Source organism: Macaca mulatta, chromosome 15 (assembly GCF_049350105.2).
Source record: "Macaca mulatta isolate MMU2019108-1 chromosome 15, T2T-MMU8v2.0, whole genome shotgun sequence".
Classification (NCBI taxonomy): Eukaryota; Metazoa; Chordata; class Mammalia; order Primates; family Cercopithecidae; genus Macaca; species Macaca mulatta.
Genome location: NC_133420.1, coordinates 18,801,730 through 18,819,411, shown reverse-complemented (window position 1 = coordinate 18,819,411; position 17,682 = coordinate 18,801,730). Strand labels below are relative to the sequence as shown.

At 52.5% G+C, this 17,682-nt stretch overlaps 1 protein-coding gene and 1 long non-coding RNA gene across 26 annotated transcripts in view; one reads left to right on the top strand and one right to left on the bottom strand.

Annotated features, from left to right (window-relative positions):
* Positions 1-1,168: 1,168 nt before the first annotated feature.
* Positions 1,169-17,682, bottom strand: part of KYAT1 (kynurenine aminotransferase 1) — a 43,218-nt gene continuing 26,704 nt past the window's right edge. For 5 of the 25 annotated variants that reach the window (XM_077967799.1, XM_077967809.1, XM_077967808.1 and 2 more), the window contains 12 exons: positions 13,893-13,951; positions 10,606-10,753; positions 6,176-6,325; positions 6,009-6,095; positions 5,648-5,776; positions 4,808-4,928; positions 4,073-4,149; positions 3,855-3,944; positions 3,556-3,742; positions 3,398-3,477; positions 1,789-1,875; positions 1,169-1,692 (listed from right to left, as the gene is read on the bottom strand). In XM_077967799.1, the coding sequence (XP_077823925.1) occupies positions 1,633-1,692; positions 1,789-1,875; positions 3,398-3,477; positions 3,556-3,742; positions 3,855-3,944; positions 4,073-4,149; positions 4,808-4,928; positions 5,648-5,776; positions 6,009-6,095; positions 6,176-6,325; positions 10,606-10,753; positions 13,893-13,945 (1,269 nt within the window). In that variant the 5' untranslated portion in view covers positions 13,946-13,951 and the 3' untranslated portion in view covers positions 1,169-1,632. Of the gene's footprint in view, positions 1,693-1,788; positions 1,876-3,397; positions 3,478-3,555; positions 3,743-3,854; positions 3,945-4,072; positions 4,150-4,807; positions 4,929-5,647; positions 5,777-6,008; positions 6,096-6,175; positions 6,326-10,605; positions 10,754-13,892; positions 14,058-14,145; positions 14,290-15,212; positions 15,393-15,965; positions 16,176-16,330; positions 16,444-17,682 lie in introns of all 25 variants that reach the window. The other 20 variants (XM_077967802.1, XM_015116667.3, XM_077967801.1 and 17 more) reach the window with 12 other exon arrangements.
* On the top strand, positions 8,564-17,666 carry LOC144335095 (uncharacterized). The gene is made up of 3 exons (XR_013405536.1): positions 8,564-8,729; positions 9,760-10,844; positions 16,989-17,666. It is a non-coding gene; the product is annotated as an uncharacterized LOC144335095 (long non-coding RNA).

Genomic DNA, 17,682 nt, shown 5'->3' with positions numbered 1-17,682 from the left:
CTCACTGTAACCTCCACCTCCTGGGTTCAAGCAACTCTCCTGCCTCAGCCTTTCAAGTAGCTGAGATTACAGGAGCGCGCCACCATGCCTATCTTCCAGAAACTCCAAGGATTTTAGGAATTCTTTACTAAGGACCGGGGCAAAGACCTAATATGTATTTTATTATAAGATATATTCCTATCAGCTCACCCAGTTAAACATGATATGAGCCAAACCCATGTGCTTGCTATGCAAATGCAACTTCGAGACCAGGCCCCTAACACCACCTTCCAACGAAATTCAGGAGCTACTATTGCTATCCAGTGAGACTCAATCGGAGCCAGCTAGAAGGCCTGGCCTGGGCACACCACTTCACCTCACCTCCAGAGGGCTTTCCTCACTTGTGAACTGGAGATAACTCAGGTCTCAGTCTCAGAGGGCTGTGTAAGATAATGTGCGTCTGAGTGCCTGGCAGGTAGGGCATGCACGATCAACATTCAGTCCTCCTCCTCCTGAGAATTATTTAAGTCCCGGGTCCTCCTGGCCCCCACTGTGCTGTTCTCTCACCCCTGTGGGAATGTCCATGTCTTCCTTGTCACAAGCCCCAATCCTCTCCACACACACACACACACACACAACACCCTCACCCCACCCACCACACCCAGCACCAATAACTGCTACCATCAGATTAATATGAGAGGCCAGGTATGGCGGCTCACGTCTGTAATCCCAGCACTTTGGGAGGCCGAGTCGGGTGGATGACCTGAGGTCAGGAGTTTGAGACCAGCCTGGCCAACATGGTGAAAACCCATCTCTACAAAAACACAAAAATTAGCCGGGTGTGGTGGCGGGTGCCTGTAGTCCCAGCTACTCAGGAGGCTGAGGCAGGAGAATTGCTTGAACCCAGGAGGTGGTGGTTGCAATGAGCCGAGATCATGCCACTGCACTCTAGCCTGGGTGACAGAGTGAGACTCTGTCTAAAAAACAAAAACAACAACAACAAAAAAGATTAATAGTAAGGAATTCATTTGGGGGCCTTGGGTGCTAGGCCTGGTTGTGCCACTAACTATGTGACTACAGAAATCATTTGTACAAAGTTGTGGGGGTGTCTGAGGTTCTCCCAGGCATTCTTACCAAGTTAGATCAGCCATCAGCTTGAGTGTGAAACAGAGAGGAAATGTCAGAAGGATTTGAATAACTTAAACATTTTATTATGGATGAAAAGGAGTGGCTTGAGCACTCAAGTCTAAAGGCAAATCCCCAAGGCCAAGATGAGCCAGGAAAGGTGAGGTTATGCCTGAGCCTTAGCAGGGCCCATGCAGGGCTGGGATGCGATCGATACACGGTGGGACTCTACTGTTGGTCTCGGCCAAGCCTGGAGAGACCAGAAGCAACCCAAGACCCTACAAATCCACCTACAGAGGAGCCGAGAGAGGCCCAGGTCAGGCCGCCCTCACCTTTCAGACAGGAGGCACTTGGTCCTGTAAGATGAAGAAGGGCGGCTCCCACCCAGAACATTCTGTGTCACAGAGAAGAGGTTTCCCAACAGCATCTTCCCCGACCCGGAAATGTCTGAAACCTGGACAAAGACAGACACCCAAGAGTATCTCTGCGGGCAGGTGGGGATGTCAGGGCCAAGGTATGACTTCAGGGCTAGAGCTCCGCCTTCCACTTCCGCAGCTTCTCGTCCATGGCCTGGAGCGTGGCTTCATCCTGCACCAGCACAGATTAGTCCCACACTCTCCCCATGCCCCCAGCAGGCCTTGGGAAGCTCTGGGAGGTCTCTCCTCCCCCAGCCCCGCCCTTTACCTTCACAAAACAGAAGCGGATATAGTGGTCAAAGTGCTTCTGATGTGGCACACTGCAGAAGATGGAGACAGGGATAGCCACCAAGCCCTGGGGAAGAGGAAGGACATGTCTCAACACGGCTTCGTGGCCCAGCAGGCCTTGGCCCCGGAGGGGACAGACAGGTTCCCACAACCAGGAGAGGAAGGAGAGTTAGCTCCAATCCTGCACCTAGTGCTGCATCAAAGTCACGGGAAAAAGGCCGGGCGTGGTGGCTCATGCCTGTAATCCCAGCATGTTGGGAAGCTGAGACGGGTGGATCACCTGAGGTCCGGAGTTCGAGACTAACTGGCCAACATGGCCAAACCCCATCTCTTAAAAATACAAAAATTAGCTGGGCGCTGTGGCGCATGCCTGTAATCTCAGCTGCTTGGGAGGCTGAGGCAGGGGAACTGCTTGAGCCCAGGGGTGGAGGTTGCAGTGAGCTGAGATTGTGCCACTTCACTGCAGCTTGGGTGAAAGAGAGAAAATCCGTCTCAAAACAACAACAAACACAAAGTGAGAGGAAAAGGATCCCGGAACGCCGATCCAAGTCCCTCCCTGGGCATAGAGGGCAGACAGACGCTGAGACAGGGAAGCTCACGGAGCAGGTCAGGGCAGAGCCAGAGAAGAACAAAGCCTTAGAGTCACAGATCGAACCTGGATGGACCTCAGAGTTAATGGTCCAGCTCCTCACTGTACAGATGGGAAGACGGAGATCCAAAGAGGCGGGAAATCCTGCCAGCCCACACAGTATCTCTGTGCAAGTGAGAAACAGGTTCCTTGGGCCAGGCATGGTGGCTCACGCTTGTAATCCCAGCACTTTGGGAGGCCAAGTGGGGTGGATCACCTGAGGTCAGGAGTTAGAGACCAGCCTGACCAACATGGTGAAACCCTGTCTCTACAAAATTACAAAATACAAAAATTAGCCAGGCGTGGTGGTATGTGCCTATAATCCCAGCTACCCAGCTACTTCGGAGGCTAAGGGAGGAGAATCACTTGAACCCTGGAGGTGGAGGTAGCAGGGAGCTGAGATTGCGCCCCTGCACTCCAGCCTAGGCAACAGAGTGAGACTGTCTCAAAAAAAAAAAAAAAAAAAAAAAGGCTGGGCGCGGTGTCTCACGCCTGTAATCCCAGCACTGTGGGAGGCCGAGGCAGGCAGATCACAAGGTCGGGAGATCAAGACCATCCTGGCTAACACGATGAAACCCCATCTCTACTAAAAATACAAAAAAAATTAGCTGGGTGTGGCGGCAGGCGTCTGTGGTCCCAGCTACTCAGGAGGCCGAGGCAGGAGAATGGCGTGAACCCGGGAAGCGGAGTTTGCAGTGAGCCGAGATAGTGCCACTGCACTCCAGCCTGGGCGACAGAGCGAGACTCCGTCTCAAGAAAGGCGAAAAGAAAAGAAAAGAGAAGAGAAGAGAAAAGAAAAGAGAAAAAAGGCTCCTCGTTCTTTTAAGTGGATACAACCCTGCCCCAAGGTTCACGGCAGAGGCAGACTAGGATCTGGCCCAGGAGCCTCTTGCCTGGGCACCCTTGAGCAGCACACAACCTGTGAAACCATACATGGCTGCACGGCAGAGGCCCAGCCCACCTTGTTCTTGATCATCCACTTGACGAAGCGTCTGTCATAGGGCTCATCCACAGCTCCAGGCAAGTCAGGCATCTTCCTCTCTGGGAGACAGAGGCCACACTGAGCCCCCTGCAGCCTCCAGCCCCTGCGCCCTGCCCAGAGCGGCCAGTCTCACTCACTGAAGTCTGAGATGTCTGTGATGAGGAAGTAGCTGCCCTGGGGGACGACGGGCTTCAGGCCCACTGACTGTAGGCTGCGTACCATGTGGTCCCGGCAGCGCTGCATGGCCTGCGGGAACTGCACAAAGTAGCTGCTGGGTTGGCCGAAGAGCAGCTGCTCCCGCTCAAAGCTCTCGGCTACTGCGGCCTAGGCAGGGCAGACAGACACCCAGACAGATTAGCTGTTCCCTGACGCGGGGGCCAGCCTGGGCTCTTTCATTGTCTCCCTGCTCCCCCATGGCGTCCCCTGCCCTCTTCACCTGGCTCTGCGTGGGGCAGTGGAAGATGGAGTTCTGGTGCACGGTCCGCAGGTGCTTCATGATGTGATCTGGACCCAGGACCCAGCCCACCTGGAGCAGGAGCACAGGTAGTGGGGGAGGTCCTTCCAGGCCTGGATAAAGCCTTCTTCATTCCCAGGCCCACCTCACTTGCCAAGGATCTTGCAGGGGCTGGTGACTTCCCACCCTCAGCAACTCACCTTCCAGCCAGTGGCGCTGAAGGTCTTGCCAGCGCTGCCGATGGTCAGGGTCCGTTCCCACATGCCAGGGAGGCTGGCTGCCCAAGGCCGAACAGAGCAGCTGCTGAGACTGGGGTGAGGGGTAAGGGGAAGGGTGGTGGTCTGGGCCCCAGGGGGCACCCATAGGCTCTTGACTTCCTGGACTCCTCTACATACTAAGCTATTTGCAGAATTTCTTTCTTTCTTTTGTTCTTTTTTGAGATGGAGTTTCGCTCTGTTGCCCAGGCAGCAATGCAATGGCACCATCTCAGCTCATTGCAACCTCCGCCTCCCGGGTTCCAGTGATCCTCCTACCTCAGCTTCCTGAGTAGCTGGGACTACAGGCACGCACCACCATGCCCAGCTAATTTTTGTACTTTTAGTAGACACGGGATTTCACCATGTTGGCCAGGCTGGTCTCGAACTCCTGACCTCCAGTGATCTGCCAGCCTCAGCCTCCCAAAGTGCTGGGATTACAGACATGAGCCTGTAATCCTATGCCCAGCATAGGATTTCTTTGACCTCATCCTTTCGACAACCAGGGGGGCAGATGCTATTGTTTTTTGTTTTCCTGTGTACTCTGGGAGGCAAAGGTCACAGGATCTGCAGGGCTCCAGAACCCTGGGTTCTAACTACCAGGCCTGCGCTGACTCTCAGGTGGGGTCAAGGCCCTGCCACCAATGTGCAGGGGAGGGGCCCTGGGCAGGCTTGGCTCACCAATGCTGATGTGAGGATGCCCATCGTAGACCATCCACTGGTAGACTTCATCAGTGATACACACCACATCATGCTGCTGGCACAGGCTGGCCACCAGCTCCAGCTCTTCCCTGGAGAACACCTGTGGATGCCCAAGGAGAGCCCAGACCTGCAGCTGAGACCATCCCCAGAACACAGCTGCGGCCAGTGCGGTGGCTCACGCCTGTAATCCTAGCACTTTGGGAGGCCAAGGCGGGCAGAACACTGGAGGTCAGGAGTTTGAGACCAGCCTGGCCAACATGGAGAAACCCCGTCTCTACCAAAAACACAAAAATTAGCTGGGCATGTTGGCAGGTGCCTGTAATCCCAGCTACTCGGAAGGCTGAGGCAGGAGAATTGCTTGAACCCAGGAGGCGGAGGTTGCAATGACCCAAAATCACACCACTACACTCCAGCCTGGGAGACAGAGCGAGACTCCGTCTCGAAAAAATGAGTAAATGGCGAATACGGCCAAGCCCAGTGCTATGGGCTGTTCCATACCATTGCACTGGATCCCTGCAACAATGACCCACGAGGTCAGTTCCCTCAGGTTCCCACGTTACACATGAGATACTTTGAGAAGCATAGTCACTATTCCATGGTCACTGGGAAGTGATGGGGGCTCCCAGCCCAGTTCACTGTTCCAGCCCTCAGGCCTTCCCTGGGTATTCCTGCCCCTGTCCTGGGACCTCTGGAGCCTTGGTCCTCAGAGCTCATTGTGTGTGGCCCTCCCACACGGAGGCCCCACAGCAGCAACTCAGTAACGGTGCAGGAGACATGACTAGCTCTGCAGGGGGCCAGGGAAAGAGGTCCCTCCAGTACCTTGCCCAGGGGGTTGTTGGGGGTGTTGAGGACCAGGGCTTTGGTGCGTGATGTGAATTTGCTGGCCAGCTCCATGGAGTCCAGCTGCCAGTTGCTGCTGGAACCCAGTTCTCCATTCTGGATGGGACCCTGCAAGGTGGCAGGGGCGGCACCACTTACCCACCTGACGTGCAGCTCTTCCCCCAGCATCCATCCCCACCTTCTCTCCCCTGGGATCCCAACACACACACCTCCCCTCTGCCCTCCCAGCTTAGGGGAACTGGCTTCCTTCACTTCCTTCCTCCTGTTCCAACGCCCAGGGTCCAACTCAGCCCGTGCCTTGGATCCCTCTGCCCATCCATCCTCTACCTAGCATCCTTACCGGCTTCAGGGGCACAAACACAGGGCGACCCCCTGCCATCACTGTCATGGGCTCGTAGCAGTCAAAAAAGGGTTCGATGATGATGACCTGATAGAAGGTTCAAATCAGCTGGAGTCAGCACGGCCCTGACCTCTCGGTCCCACTCAGCCCAAGTCTTGCCCACTCACCTCATCTCCTTCGTCCACCAGGGCCTGGAAGGCTGTGAACAGGGCCCCATAGCCACCGACAGTCACGAGCACATTCCTGAGCGGGTCCATCTCCTGACCCAGAAGCTTCCCAAAGAAACTTGCCAGGACCTTCGTCAGCGGTGGGTAACCCTGCCAGGACAGCGGGGGTCAACTGTCCAGCTCAGCCGGGCCCATCCTCCTGCCCAGCTGTATCCAGGCAGTTCTAGCACCTTCCAGCAGCAAGCCTGGGGCAAAGTCAGATACTGGTAGCCTGGGCCCCAGGGGACATGGAATAGATTAGCTTTCAACACGCTGGATTTCTCTACACACCAAGCTATTTGTGGGATTTCTTTGATCTCATCCTCGCAGCAACCCAGAGGCAGGTGCTATTGTGATCCTGTGTACTCTGGGAGGTAAAGGTTACACAATCTATATGGTCCCAGACTCCAGGGTCCCAACCACCAGGCCTGCACTGACTCAGATATACGCTCTTCCATCTCCTCCACCAGCATTTGCCACAGCGCCTGTTCTGTGCCAGGCCCGGAGCCCAGGGTGGGGATTCAGCAGAGAACCAGAGGAAGTGTTTGCCTCCATGAACCTCAGTCCAAGAGCCCACGAGGCAGTAGAAACTCCCCACTTTCCACATCTCTAAGTTTAAGAAGTATGTTTGTCATGTTTGTGCCCACCTGATCCTCCCAGCAGCTTTGCAGGAGAGGTTTTTTTGTTGTTGTTGTTGTTGTTGTTTTTGAGACAGGGTCTCACTCATGTCACCCAGGGTAGAGTGCAATGGCACAATCGTGGCTCACTGCAACCTCCGCCTCCTGGGTTCAGGTGATTCTCCTACCTCAGCCTCCCAAGTAGCTGGGACGACAGGCACGCGCCACCATGCCCGGTCATTTTTTGTGTTTTTAGTGCAGACAGGGTTTCACTATGTTGGCCAGGCTGGTTTTGAACTTCTGACCTCAGGTAATCCGCCTGCCTTAGCCTCCCAAAGTGCTGGGATTACAGATGTAAGCCACCGCGCCTGGCCTGATCCCCACTATTTGACAGGTAGAAAAATAGAGACCCAGAGAAAAGAAATTACTTGTCTAAAGTCACACACAGTTGAGGGTCAGGAACCTCATGTTGCAGCTTTGGAAGCACCCCTTTTTGAGAAGAAGATTAGATCCAGAAACTTGTTTGCTGAGGACACTTATAAAATTCTCAAAGTGAAACCCCGTCTCTACTAAAAATACAAAAAATTAGCCGGGCGTGGTGGCAGGCACCTGTAGTCCCAGCTACTCAGGAGGCTGAGGCAGGAGAATAGCGTGAACCCGGGAGACGGAGTTTGCAGTGAGCCGAGATCACACCACTGCACTCCAGCCTGGGCGACAGAGCGAGACTCTGTCTCAAAAAAAATACAAACAAACAAAACAAAACAAAAATACTCAAGGCTAAGCCAAGTGATCAAAACCTTGTCTAGAACTTAACTCAGTAACTCACTAAACCAGATTTGGCCACACAAAAATAAAAATTTTCTGTACAACAAAAGGCACAGGCCAGGCACAGTGGCTCACTCCTGTAATCCTAGCACTTTCGGAGAATGAGGCAGGAGGGTTGCTTGAGGCCAGTTTGAGAACAGCCTGGGCAACACAGAGGGACTCCATCTCTACTGATGGAAAATAAAAAAATTATCCAGGTGTGGTGTCACATGCCTGTAGTCCCAGGTACTCGGGAGGTTGAGGCAGGAGGATTGCTTGAGCCCAGGAGATCAAGGCTGCAGTGAGCTATGATCACACCAGTCTGGGTAATAGAATTGAGACTCTGTCTCAGACAATAAATTAATTAATTAAATAAAAATAAAAGGCACCATGAGCAAAGTTAAAACAGGAAGAGAGAAATATCGCAACATAAAAGAAAGAAGTAACATATTTAATGAGGCTGGGCACAGTGGCTCATGCCTGTAATCCCAGCACTTTGGGAGGCTAAGGTGGGAGGATTGCTTGAGCCCAGGAGTTTGAGACCAGCCTGGGTAACATAAGGAGACCCTGTCTCTACTTTGTTGTTGTTGTTGTTGTTGTCACCCTGGCTGGAGTGCAATGGCGCCACCTCAGCTCACTGCAACCTCCACCTCCCGGGTTCAAGCGATTTTTGTGCCTCAGTCTCTCAAGTAGTTGGGATTACAGGCGCCCGCCACCACACCCATCTAATTTTTATTAGAGACGGGGTTTCACCATGTTGGCCAGGCTGGTCTTGAACTCCTGACCTCAGGTGATCTGCCAGCCTCAGCCTACCAGAATGCTGGGATTACAGGCGTGAGCCACCATGCCCGGCCCCTGTCTCTATTAAAAAAAAAAGAAAAAAGAAAGAAAAGAAAAAGCAGCAAGAAAAAGATACATATCCAGATGGTTTTTTTTTTTTTTTTTGGATCAAAGAAGGAACTTTACAACCAACTCTGAGACCAGCCTATTGGCAGGGATGTAAATGAGTAAACCTTACTGGAAGGCAATTATTTACTTAGGTGTTAATTTTTGAGACAGGATCTCACTATGTTGCACTGGCCTCAAACTCCTGGGCTCAAGCGATCTTCCTGCCACAGACTCCCAAGTAGCTGGGATTACAGGCACACACTATTTCTTAACAATATCCACCTATTGTATTTATAAATTTTTTTTTTTTTTTTTTTTTTTTTTTTTTTGAGACGGAGTCTCGCTCTGTCACCCGGGCTGGAGTGCAGTGGCCAGATCTCAGCTCACTGCAAGCTCCGCCTCCCGGGTTCATGCCATTATCCTGGCTCAGCCTCCCGAGTAGCTGGGACTACAGGCGCCCGCCACCTCGCCCGGCTAGCTTTTTTTGTATTTTTTTAGTAGAGACGGGGTTTCACCGTGTTAGCCAGGATGGTCTCGATCTCCTGACCTTGTGATCCGCCCGTCTCAGCCTCCCAAAGTGCTGGGATTACAGGCTTGAGCCACCGCGCCCGGCTTTTATAAATATTTATAGCCTTTCATTCGCTAGTTTTACTTCTAGGAATTTGTCTTAGAGAAATGCACATGTATACAAAGATGTCCACACAGGGAAATTTGCCGTAGCACTGCTTATGATACTGAGACAGCAGAAGCAGGCCATCAGTGCAGGGATGCTTAAATACATTATGGCACATCTAGGCAACAGAACAGTATGCAGCCATTAAAAAGAATGAGTGCGGTTGAGTGCAGTGGCTCACGCCTGTAATCCCAGCACTCTGGGAGGCCCAGGTGGGCGGATCACGAGGTCAAGGGATCAAGACCATCCTGGCTAACATCGTGAAACCCCATCTCCACTAAAAATACAAAAATTAGCTGGGTGTGGTGGTGCACGCCTATAGTCCCAGCTACTTGGGAGGCTGAGGCAGGAGAATCTCTTGACCCTGGGAGGCGGAGGTTGCAGTGAGCTAAGATTGCGCCACTGCACTCCAACCTGGCGACAGAGGGAGACTCCGTCTCAAAAAAAAAAAAAAAAAAAAAAAAAAAGAACGAGGGCGCAGTGGCTCACGCCTGTAATCCCAGCACTTTCAGAGGTTGAGGTGGCAGGATCACTTGAGCCCAGGAGTTTGAGACCAGTCTGAGCAACATGGTGAAACCCTGTCTCTACAAAAAATACAAAACAAATTAGCTGGGCAAGGTGGCGTACCCCTGTTGTCCCAGCAACTCTACAGGCTGAGGTGGGAGGATAACATGAGCCCCAGGAAATGACATATCATGTGAGCCGCAAGAGGTAGAGGCTTCAGTAAGCCGTGATCATGTCACTACACTCTAGCCTAGGTGACAAGAGTGAGACCCTGACTCAAAGATAAATAAATAAATAAATAAAATTAGCTGGGCATGGTGACGCACACCTGTAGTCCCAGTTACTCCAGAGGCTGAGGTGGGAGGACCACTTGAGCCTGGCAGGGTCGAGGCTGCCGTGGACCATGATCGCGCCACTGCATTCCAGCCTGGATAACAGAGTGAGACCCTGTCTCAAAAAAGAAAAAGGAAAAAAGAACCACAGTTCTAATCCAGGTACTGTCACGTATTTACTACGTGGTCCTTTCCAGAAAAAGTTTGGATTTAGAGTGTAATCCAAATAGTAGCTTGTCTTTCAGGACTTGGTTTAAGTGTCACCTCCTCCAGGAAGTCTTAGCGCATCTCTCCAGTCCCCTCCCCAGGTTTCGTTCCCTCTTTCTCACTTCCGCGGTATCCCATCCTCCTCCATCACGGCACATGTCCACTGCCTGTCATTACTGGTTTCTTGTCTGCCATCCCCACTAGACCATAAGGCACAGGCTCTGGGACAGAGGACACGCTCAGTAAACACTGAACTATGGTCACACAGAATCCCCTGGCTCTGTCCCCTGAAGCCTGATGCCTGTGTGGGCTTGATGTCCAGAAAGCCCCATCCCCCAGTGCCTCCAGGGAGACGGGGAGACTCACAAATGCCTTGGTGTACTGGTTGAGCATGAAGTCTCCACTGACAGCATGCTGAAAGGCTTCCACAGCAAAGTCTGGGGGCGGGAAATCCGGGAAGCCCTGGCCCAAGTTCACGACGTCATGCTCACTGGCCAGTTTGACAAACTCCACCCTGGGTAACAAACGGAGAATCAGCACCAGACCAGCCCTACATGGTGACCTGGACTTTGGCCTGTTTAGAAAAACTGGACAATTGGCTGGGCGTGGTGGCTCACGCCTGTAATCCCAGCACTTTGGGAGGCCGAGGTGGGCGGATCACCTGAGGTCAGGAGTTTGAGACCAGCCTGGCCAACGTGGTGAAACTCTGTCTTCACTAAAAAGATAAAAGTTAGTCGGGCATGGTGGCAGGGGCCTGTAATCCCAGCTACTCGGGAGGCTGAGGCAGGAGAATCGCTTGAACCCCGGTACTGGAGGTTGAAGTGAGCCGAGATCGCACCATCACACTCCAGCCTGGATGACAAGAGCGAGACTCCGTCTAAAAAAAAAAAAAAAAAAAAAAAAAAAAAACCACACGCAAGAAAAACAAAAACTGGAAAACCAGCGACTGTCCTAGCCTGAAGAGCTGCCTGAGTGCCACAGCTGGTCCCCTGTATTGAGATTAGTCAGTCAGGCACACTGATGATCACAGGAGTCAGCCCAGGGGCTTTCCAGGTTCTTCCACCACGTCCCATAGGAAGAAAGCATCTTTCTTTCTTTCTTTTTTTTTTTTTGAGACAGAGTCTCGCTCTGTCACCCAGGCTGCGCAATCTCGGCTCACTGCAAGCTCCGCCTCCTGGTTTCACGCCATTCTCCTGCCTCAGCCTCCTGTGTAGCTGGGACTACAGGTGCCCGACACTGCACCTGGCTAATTTTTTGTATTTTTAGTAGAGACGGGGGTTTCACTGTGTTAGCCAGGATGGTCTCGATCTCCTGACCTCGTGATCTGCCGTCTCAGCCTCCCAAAGTGCTGGGATTACAGGCGTGAGCCACCTCGCCCGGCCCCCCCTTTTTTTTTTTTGAGACAGAGTCTCACTCTATCCCCTAGGCTGGAGTACAGTGGCACAATCTCAACTCACTGCAACCTCCGCCTCCCGAGTTCAAGCGATTCTCATGCCTCAGCCTCCCGAGTAGCTGGGATTACAGGCGCCCGCCACCACGCCTGGTTAATTTTTGTATTTTTTTTTTTTTTTTTTTGAGACGGAGTCTCGCTCTGCCGCCCAGGCTGGAGTGCAGTGGCCCGATCTCAGCTCACTGCAAGCTCCGCCTCCCGGGTTTATGCCATTCTCCTGCCTCAGCCTCCTGTGTAGCTGGGACTACAGGCGCCCGCCACCTCGCCCGGCTAGTTTTTTGTATTTTTTAGTAGAGACAGGGTTTCACCGTGTTAGCCAGGATGGTCTCGATCTCCTGACCTCGTGATCCGCCCGTCTCGGCCTCCCAAAGTGCTGGGATTACAGGCTTGAGCCACCGCGCCCGGCCAATTTTTGTATTTTTAGTACAGACAGAGTTTCACTATGTTGGCCAGGCTGGTCTCGAACTCCTGACCTCAGGTGATCCACCCGCCTCAGCCTCCCAAAGTTCTGGGAGTACAGGCGTGAACCACCACACCCGGCCAAGAAATCATCTTTGCATCATCAACCCTGTGCAGCACAAACATGGAATGGAAGCTTCATCCTTCTTGGTGCAATCTACTGCAGTATTTCCTGTCCTGTCCTATCCTACTCTATTCTTTCCAAATACTAGTTGAGACTCCCTGTACAGATTGCATGACTCCTCCTTGGATTTGTCAACAGCACAGTTAAACGCGCTGCTCATACAACCTTCACAATGGCCTGTGAGGCACATCCTGTTCCTGGACCACTGTGGGGATAAGGAGTGGAGTGACTTGCCTAAAGCCTCCCAGCTAGTACAAGGCACAGCCAGTCAGCCTTTCTACTTCCACCTCAAGCAAAGTTTTATGCTCTTTACCCTACTCTGGGCAGAACAGGGCCCCACCAGCCCAGGCACACATCATCTCTGGACCCATAATCGTCTGTTCTGGCTCTGCCTGGTGGCCATCTCTCTAGGTGGGAGAAAGGCTGGGAAGCTGGATGAAGAGGCTGGTATGTGGTTTGGGGCTAGTTTGGAGCAGAGTCAAGACTTGGCTGAGTTGAATTTGCATACCAATAAATATGTCTAAAATGTGTCATTTTGGGCTGGGCACGGTGGCTCACACCTGTATTCCCCAGCACTTTGGAAGGCCGAAGCAGGCAGATCCCTTGAGGTCAGGAGTTTGAGACCAGCCTGGACAACATGGTGAAACCCCATCTTCTCTAAAAATATAAAAATTAGGGCCAGGTGCGGCGGCGCATGCCTGTAATCCCAGTACTTTGGGAGGCTGAGGCGGGTGGATCACAAGGTCAGGAGTTCGAGACCAGCCTGGCCAACATGGTGAAACACATTCTCTACTAAAAAAAAAAAAAAATTAGCTGGATGTGGTTGGCGCACTCCTGTAATCCCAGCTACTTGGGAGGCTGAGGCAGGAGAATTGCTTGAACCCGTGAGGGGGAGGCTGCAGTGAGCCGAGATCATGCCACTGCACTCCAGCCTGGGCAATAGAGTGAGACTCCATCTGGGGGGAAAAAAAAGAAAAAAAATTAGCTGGGCATTGTGTTGCACGCCTGTAATCCCAGCTACTCGGCAGGCTGAAGCAGGAGAATCATTTGAACCTGGGAGGCAGAGGTTGCAGTGAGCCAAGACCGCGCCATTGCACTCTAGCCCGGGCGACAAGAGCAAAACTCCACCTCAAAAATAAAATGAAAAGAGAACAAGTCAAAAAAGAAAACAATATTAACCTCTGCAAATGTCTGGTGAAGATCCGACTATATCTTACTTGCTTATCTTACTTGTCTTAGGGTATCTGACTCTGCACCAAGTGAGAAAGAAAGTCATCCCTGGAAAGCGCTTAGCCTGGCGCCTGGGTAAATGGCTTTGGACGGCATTTCACTTTCTCCTCCCCAGTGCTCTCCAGGTGGGTATAATTCTTCATTTTGCAGCTGGGGACGTGAGGCTCAGAGCAGGTATGTCACCTGTCCTAGTGCCACAGTCATGCAGGAGAAAGCTGAGATTTGAACCAAGCCTGCTCCCTCGGGCCCTGCCTCTCCTGAGCTGTGGCTAGAATCTGGCAGTCTGTGTACCGCCGCCATCCGGGGTACTGCTGAGTTGCTGTGAACCCACAGATGGCCAACCCATGCCCGAGGGGACACCCACACACCTCCCCAGCTCAGCTGGCTCACCAGGGGTTGTGGTCGATCCCGTCTAGCCTTCGGGCCTGCAGCTGTTTGGCCATGGTGAGCTGGAGACGAACAAGTGGAAGGTCAGAGATGGAATCTGTCTGGGTGCAGCGGTCCGGGCTTGCGCAAAGGAGGGACAGCTGCTTTCAGGCCACAGCCCTACCCTGTCTGCTCCCAGGAGGGGGCAGAGATCAGAGCTCGCAGAAGGGCAGGTTTCTGCCTGCCTCCCAAGCCTGTTATGTTCCAACACCCTCACCTGGCTCCTCCCGACTCCAGCAGCCTCCACCTCCCCAACCTGCAGGGGCTGCCTGGCGCCTGTCCAGTGGAGGCTTCTAGCCCTGGCTCCACGTGTCCTGAGACAGAGCCCTGACTTGGTCAGGTTAGTCTGACTCAGGAAGGGCTGAGGGTTAAGGAAGAAGAGCAGGAGGTCAGTGGAGCAGAAAGGGAGGATAATGGCAACAGTGACAGCAGCAGCCTCCACTTACAGAGGTCTTGCTAAGCACTTCCATTTCATTCCCAGAATGACCTGGCCAGGCCCATCTTATCAATGAGAAAACAGGAATTGGAAAACAGGCTGGAGGGTGCAGGGGAGGGAGTGATGTGTTTAAGGCCACACAACACACCCACTCAGACTTAGGCCTGTTGGACCCAAGGCCATGTCCTAACTCTGAGGGAGGCACTAATCCAGTCCTGGGAGAGTTCCAGGGTCCTGGCTCCCGGCTCGCCCCCTCCCCTCCCAGTGTTCCTCCCAGGCCAGCTCCCTACCCAGCCACCGGTGTGCAGAAACTGGCCAGGGACTGGGTGCAATGGCTCATGCCTGTAATCCCAGCACTTTGGGAGGCTGAGGCAGGTAGATCACCTGAGGTCAGGAGTTCGAGACCAGCTGGCCAACATGGTAAAATCTCATCCTTACTAAAAATACGAAAATTAGTTGGGCGTGGTGGCATGCACCTGTAATCCCAGCTACTCGGGAGGCTGAGGCACAGAAATCGCTTGAACCCAGGAGACGGATGTTGCAGTGAGGCGAGAGCAGGCCACTGCACTCCAGCCTGAGCACTGGAGCGAAACTCAATTTGGAAAAAAAAAAAAAAAAAAAACTTAGTTGGGCGTCGTGACACACACCTGTAATCCCAGCTGCTCAGGAGGCTGAGGCCTGAGAATCACTTGAACCTGGGAGGCGGAGGTTGCAGTGGGCCAAGATCATGCCACTGCACTCCAGCCTGGGTGACAGAGCAAGATTCCATCAAAAAAAAAAAAAAAAGAAAGAAAGAAAGAAAGAAACTGGCCAGACCTGAGAGCCACCAAACTCAGGTCCTAACCTGCCTTGGCTGGGTGACCCTGGATAGGTAATTTGGCTCCTCCTGTCCTCAAAATCCCTTCAACACCAGAGACCTCGCATGGGCTTTGTGGTCTCTGAGGAACCTTCTGTCCCTATGGGTTTGCCAGTCCCAGATGGCTGGTGGGCCGTGGAGCCGGGGATCCAACATTCTTCTCAGCTGCCTGCTGTGGCCAATAGTGAACCCTGGCTCAGGATTTTGCTCGGTTCCACCTCGCTCAGTTCCCACTGCACTCTCACCAGAGGTGCCACAACAGTGTCCATCTAACAGATGAGGACACTGAGGCTCAAAGAGGCTCACGTACCTGCCCAAGGTCAGAGGAGAAGCTGGCAAGGACCTGGTCAGGGTGGCAGCCACAGTAATCTCAACACCAGGCCCCCCTGTCCTGAAAGGGCCTTGGGGACCATTTGAGTAAGCGCCAGGTCTTCCATAGCCCAGGAACCCCATCACGCCTGGCTCAGTTGACATGTATTGAGCCCTTACCATGTACTGGGTTCTGGGCTGGGCACAGGGGATCATGGGAAGCAGCACCCTACAGCGCCCAAGCCGATTATTCAGATGCAGAGCTACAAGTTCTAGACTAGAGAAGCAGGGGCAAGGGAGAAGCACACATCCAGGCTGCAGTTAAAGAGGGCCCCTGAAAAAGAAGGCTCATGCACAGCTTTGAATCCAGGAACGAGCCAGACCCCAGAAGCCCCAGGCCATGCAGGTGGCAAAGTATTGGGGTTAGGGCACTTACAGTCTGGTGCAAGCACCGAGCGAGTGGGGCTCCAGCCTTCCTTCCCCGAAGGGGCCCCACCAGGTACACAGAGATGGCTGCTGCAGTCCTGAACATGCCTCCCAGAGCTTTGGGGCACTGCAGACTTCTCCAGGGGCAGAGGAGAAGGGAGGAGACAGCCCTGGCCAGAAAATGCCTCTGAGCTCAGGACTTGGGTACCCCCCTACAGCTCTAACAATAACAACAACAATATGGTCATTGTGTGCCAGGAATAGCATCAAGTGCTTTGCTGCATGATTATCTGACTCCGTCCTTGCAACAACTCTGTTGCTCATGCACACTACACCCCCCAGCAACCCAAGGGACCCTTTCAAAACACAAATCACCTCTAATTAAACAATGATCCAGGAGAGGATCACTGATAGCACGGAATATCACCAAGAGCATAAACCAAACACGTTCTGACTCTGGAAACACACGCACCACCTGCAAATTATTCCTGCGGTAAAAGTGGCCCTAAATTAGATCACACTGTTGAATGACTAAAATACAAGGACAGAAGAACATGTTAAATACATCATGGAGATGCAATCAACAAATTCAAGCAGGGCAATGTGTCTCACACCTGTAAACTCAGCACTTTGGGAGGCCAAAGCAGGAGGATCTCTTGAGCCCAGGAGTTTGAGACCAGCCTGGGCAACATACTGAAACACCGTCTCTACAAAAATACAAAAATTGACCAGGCGCAATGGTGCACACCTGTAGTCCCAGCTACTGGGGAAGCTAAAGCGGGAGGATCACTTGATCCTGGAGAGGTCAAGGCTACAGTGAGCCCTGATCCCACCCAGTGCACTCCAGCCTGGGCGACAGGAGGAGGTATGTCTCAAAAAAAAAAAAAAAAAAATGCCAGGCGTGGTGGCTCATGCCTGTAATCCCAGCACTTTGGGAGGCCGAGACGGGCAGATCACGAGGTCAGGAGATTGAGACCATCCCGGCTAACACGGTGAAACCCCGTCTCTACTAAAAATACAAAAAATTAGCCAGGCGTGGTGGTGGGTGCCTGTAGTCCTAGCTACTCGGGAGGCTGAGGCAGGATAATGGCATGAACCCGGGAGGCGGAGCTTGCAGTGAGCCGAGATCAAGCCACTGTACTCCAGCCTGGGTGACAGAGCGAGACTCCGTCTTAAAAAAAAAAAAAAAAAAGTCAATGCCTGAGAAAGAAGAAAAAAGTTGAAGAAATCACACTGCACAATTTGGAAGCTTAATACAAACATACAGGAACCAAGAAAGTATGATACTGGCTTAAAGACAGATATATAAGTCAATTGAATAGAATTGACAGTCCAGAAATAAACTCTCACATTTATGGACAATTCCTATTTGATAAGATGTAAGAAACTCAAATGGGGGCCAGGCGCGGTGGCTCACGCCTGTAATCCCAGCACTGTGGGAGGCTGAGGCAGGTGGATCACTTCAGGTCAGAAGTTTGTGACCAGCCTGGCCAACATGCTGAAACCTCATCTCTACTAAAAATACAAAAATTAGCCAGGCATGGTGGTGTGCCCTGTAATCCCAGTTATTGGGAGGCTGAGGCAAAAGAATCACTTGAACTCATGAGGTGGAGGATGCAGTGAGCTGAGATTGCACCACTCACTGCACTCCAGCCTGGGTGACAGAGCAAGACTGTCTCAAAAAAAAAAAAAAAAAAAAAAAAAAAAAAAAAAAATTGGGCGGTCAG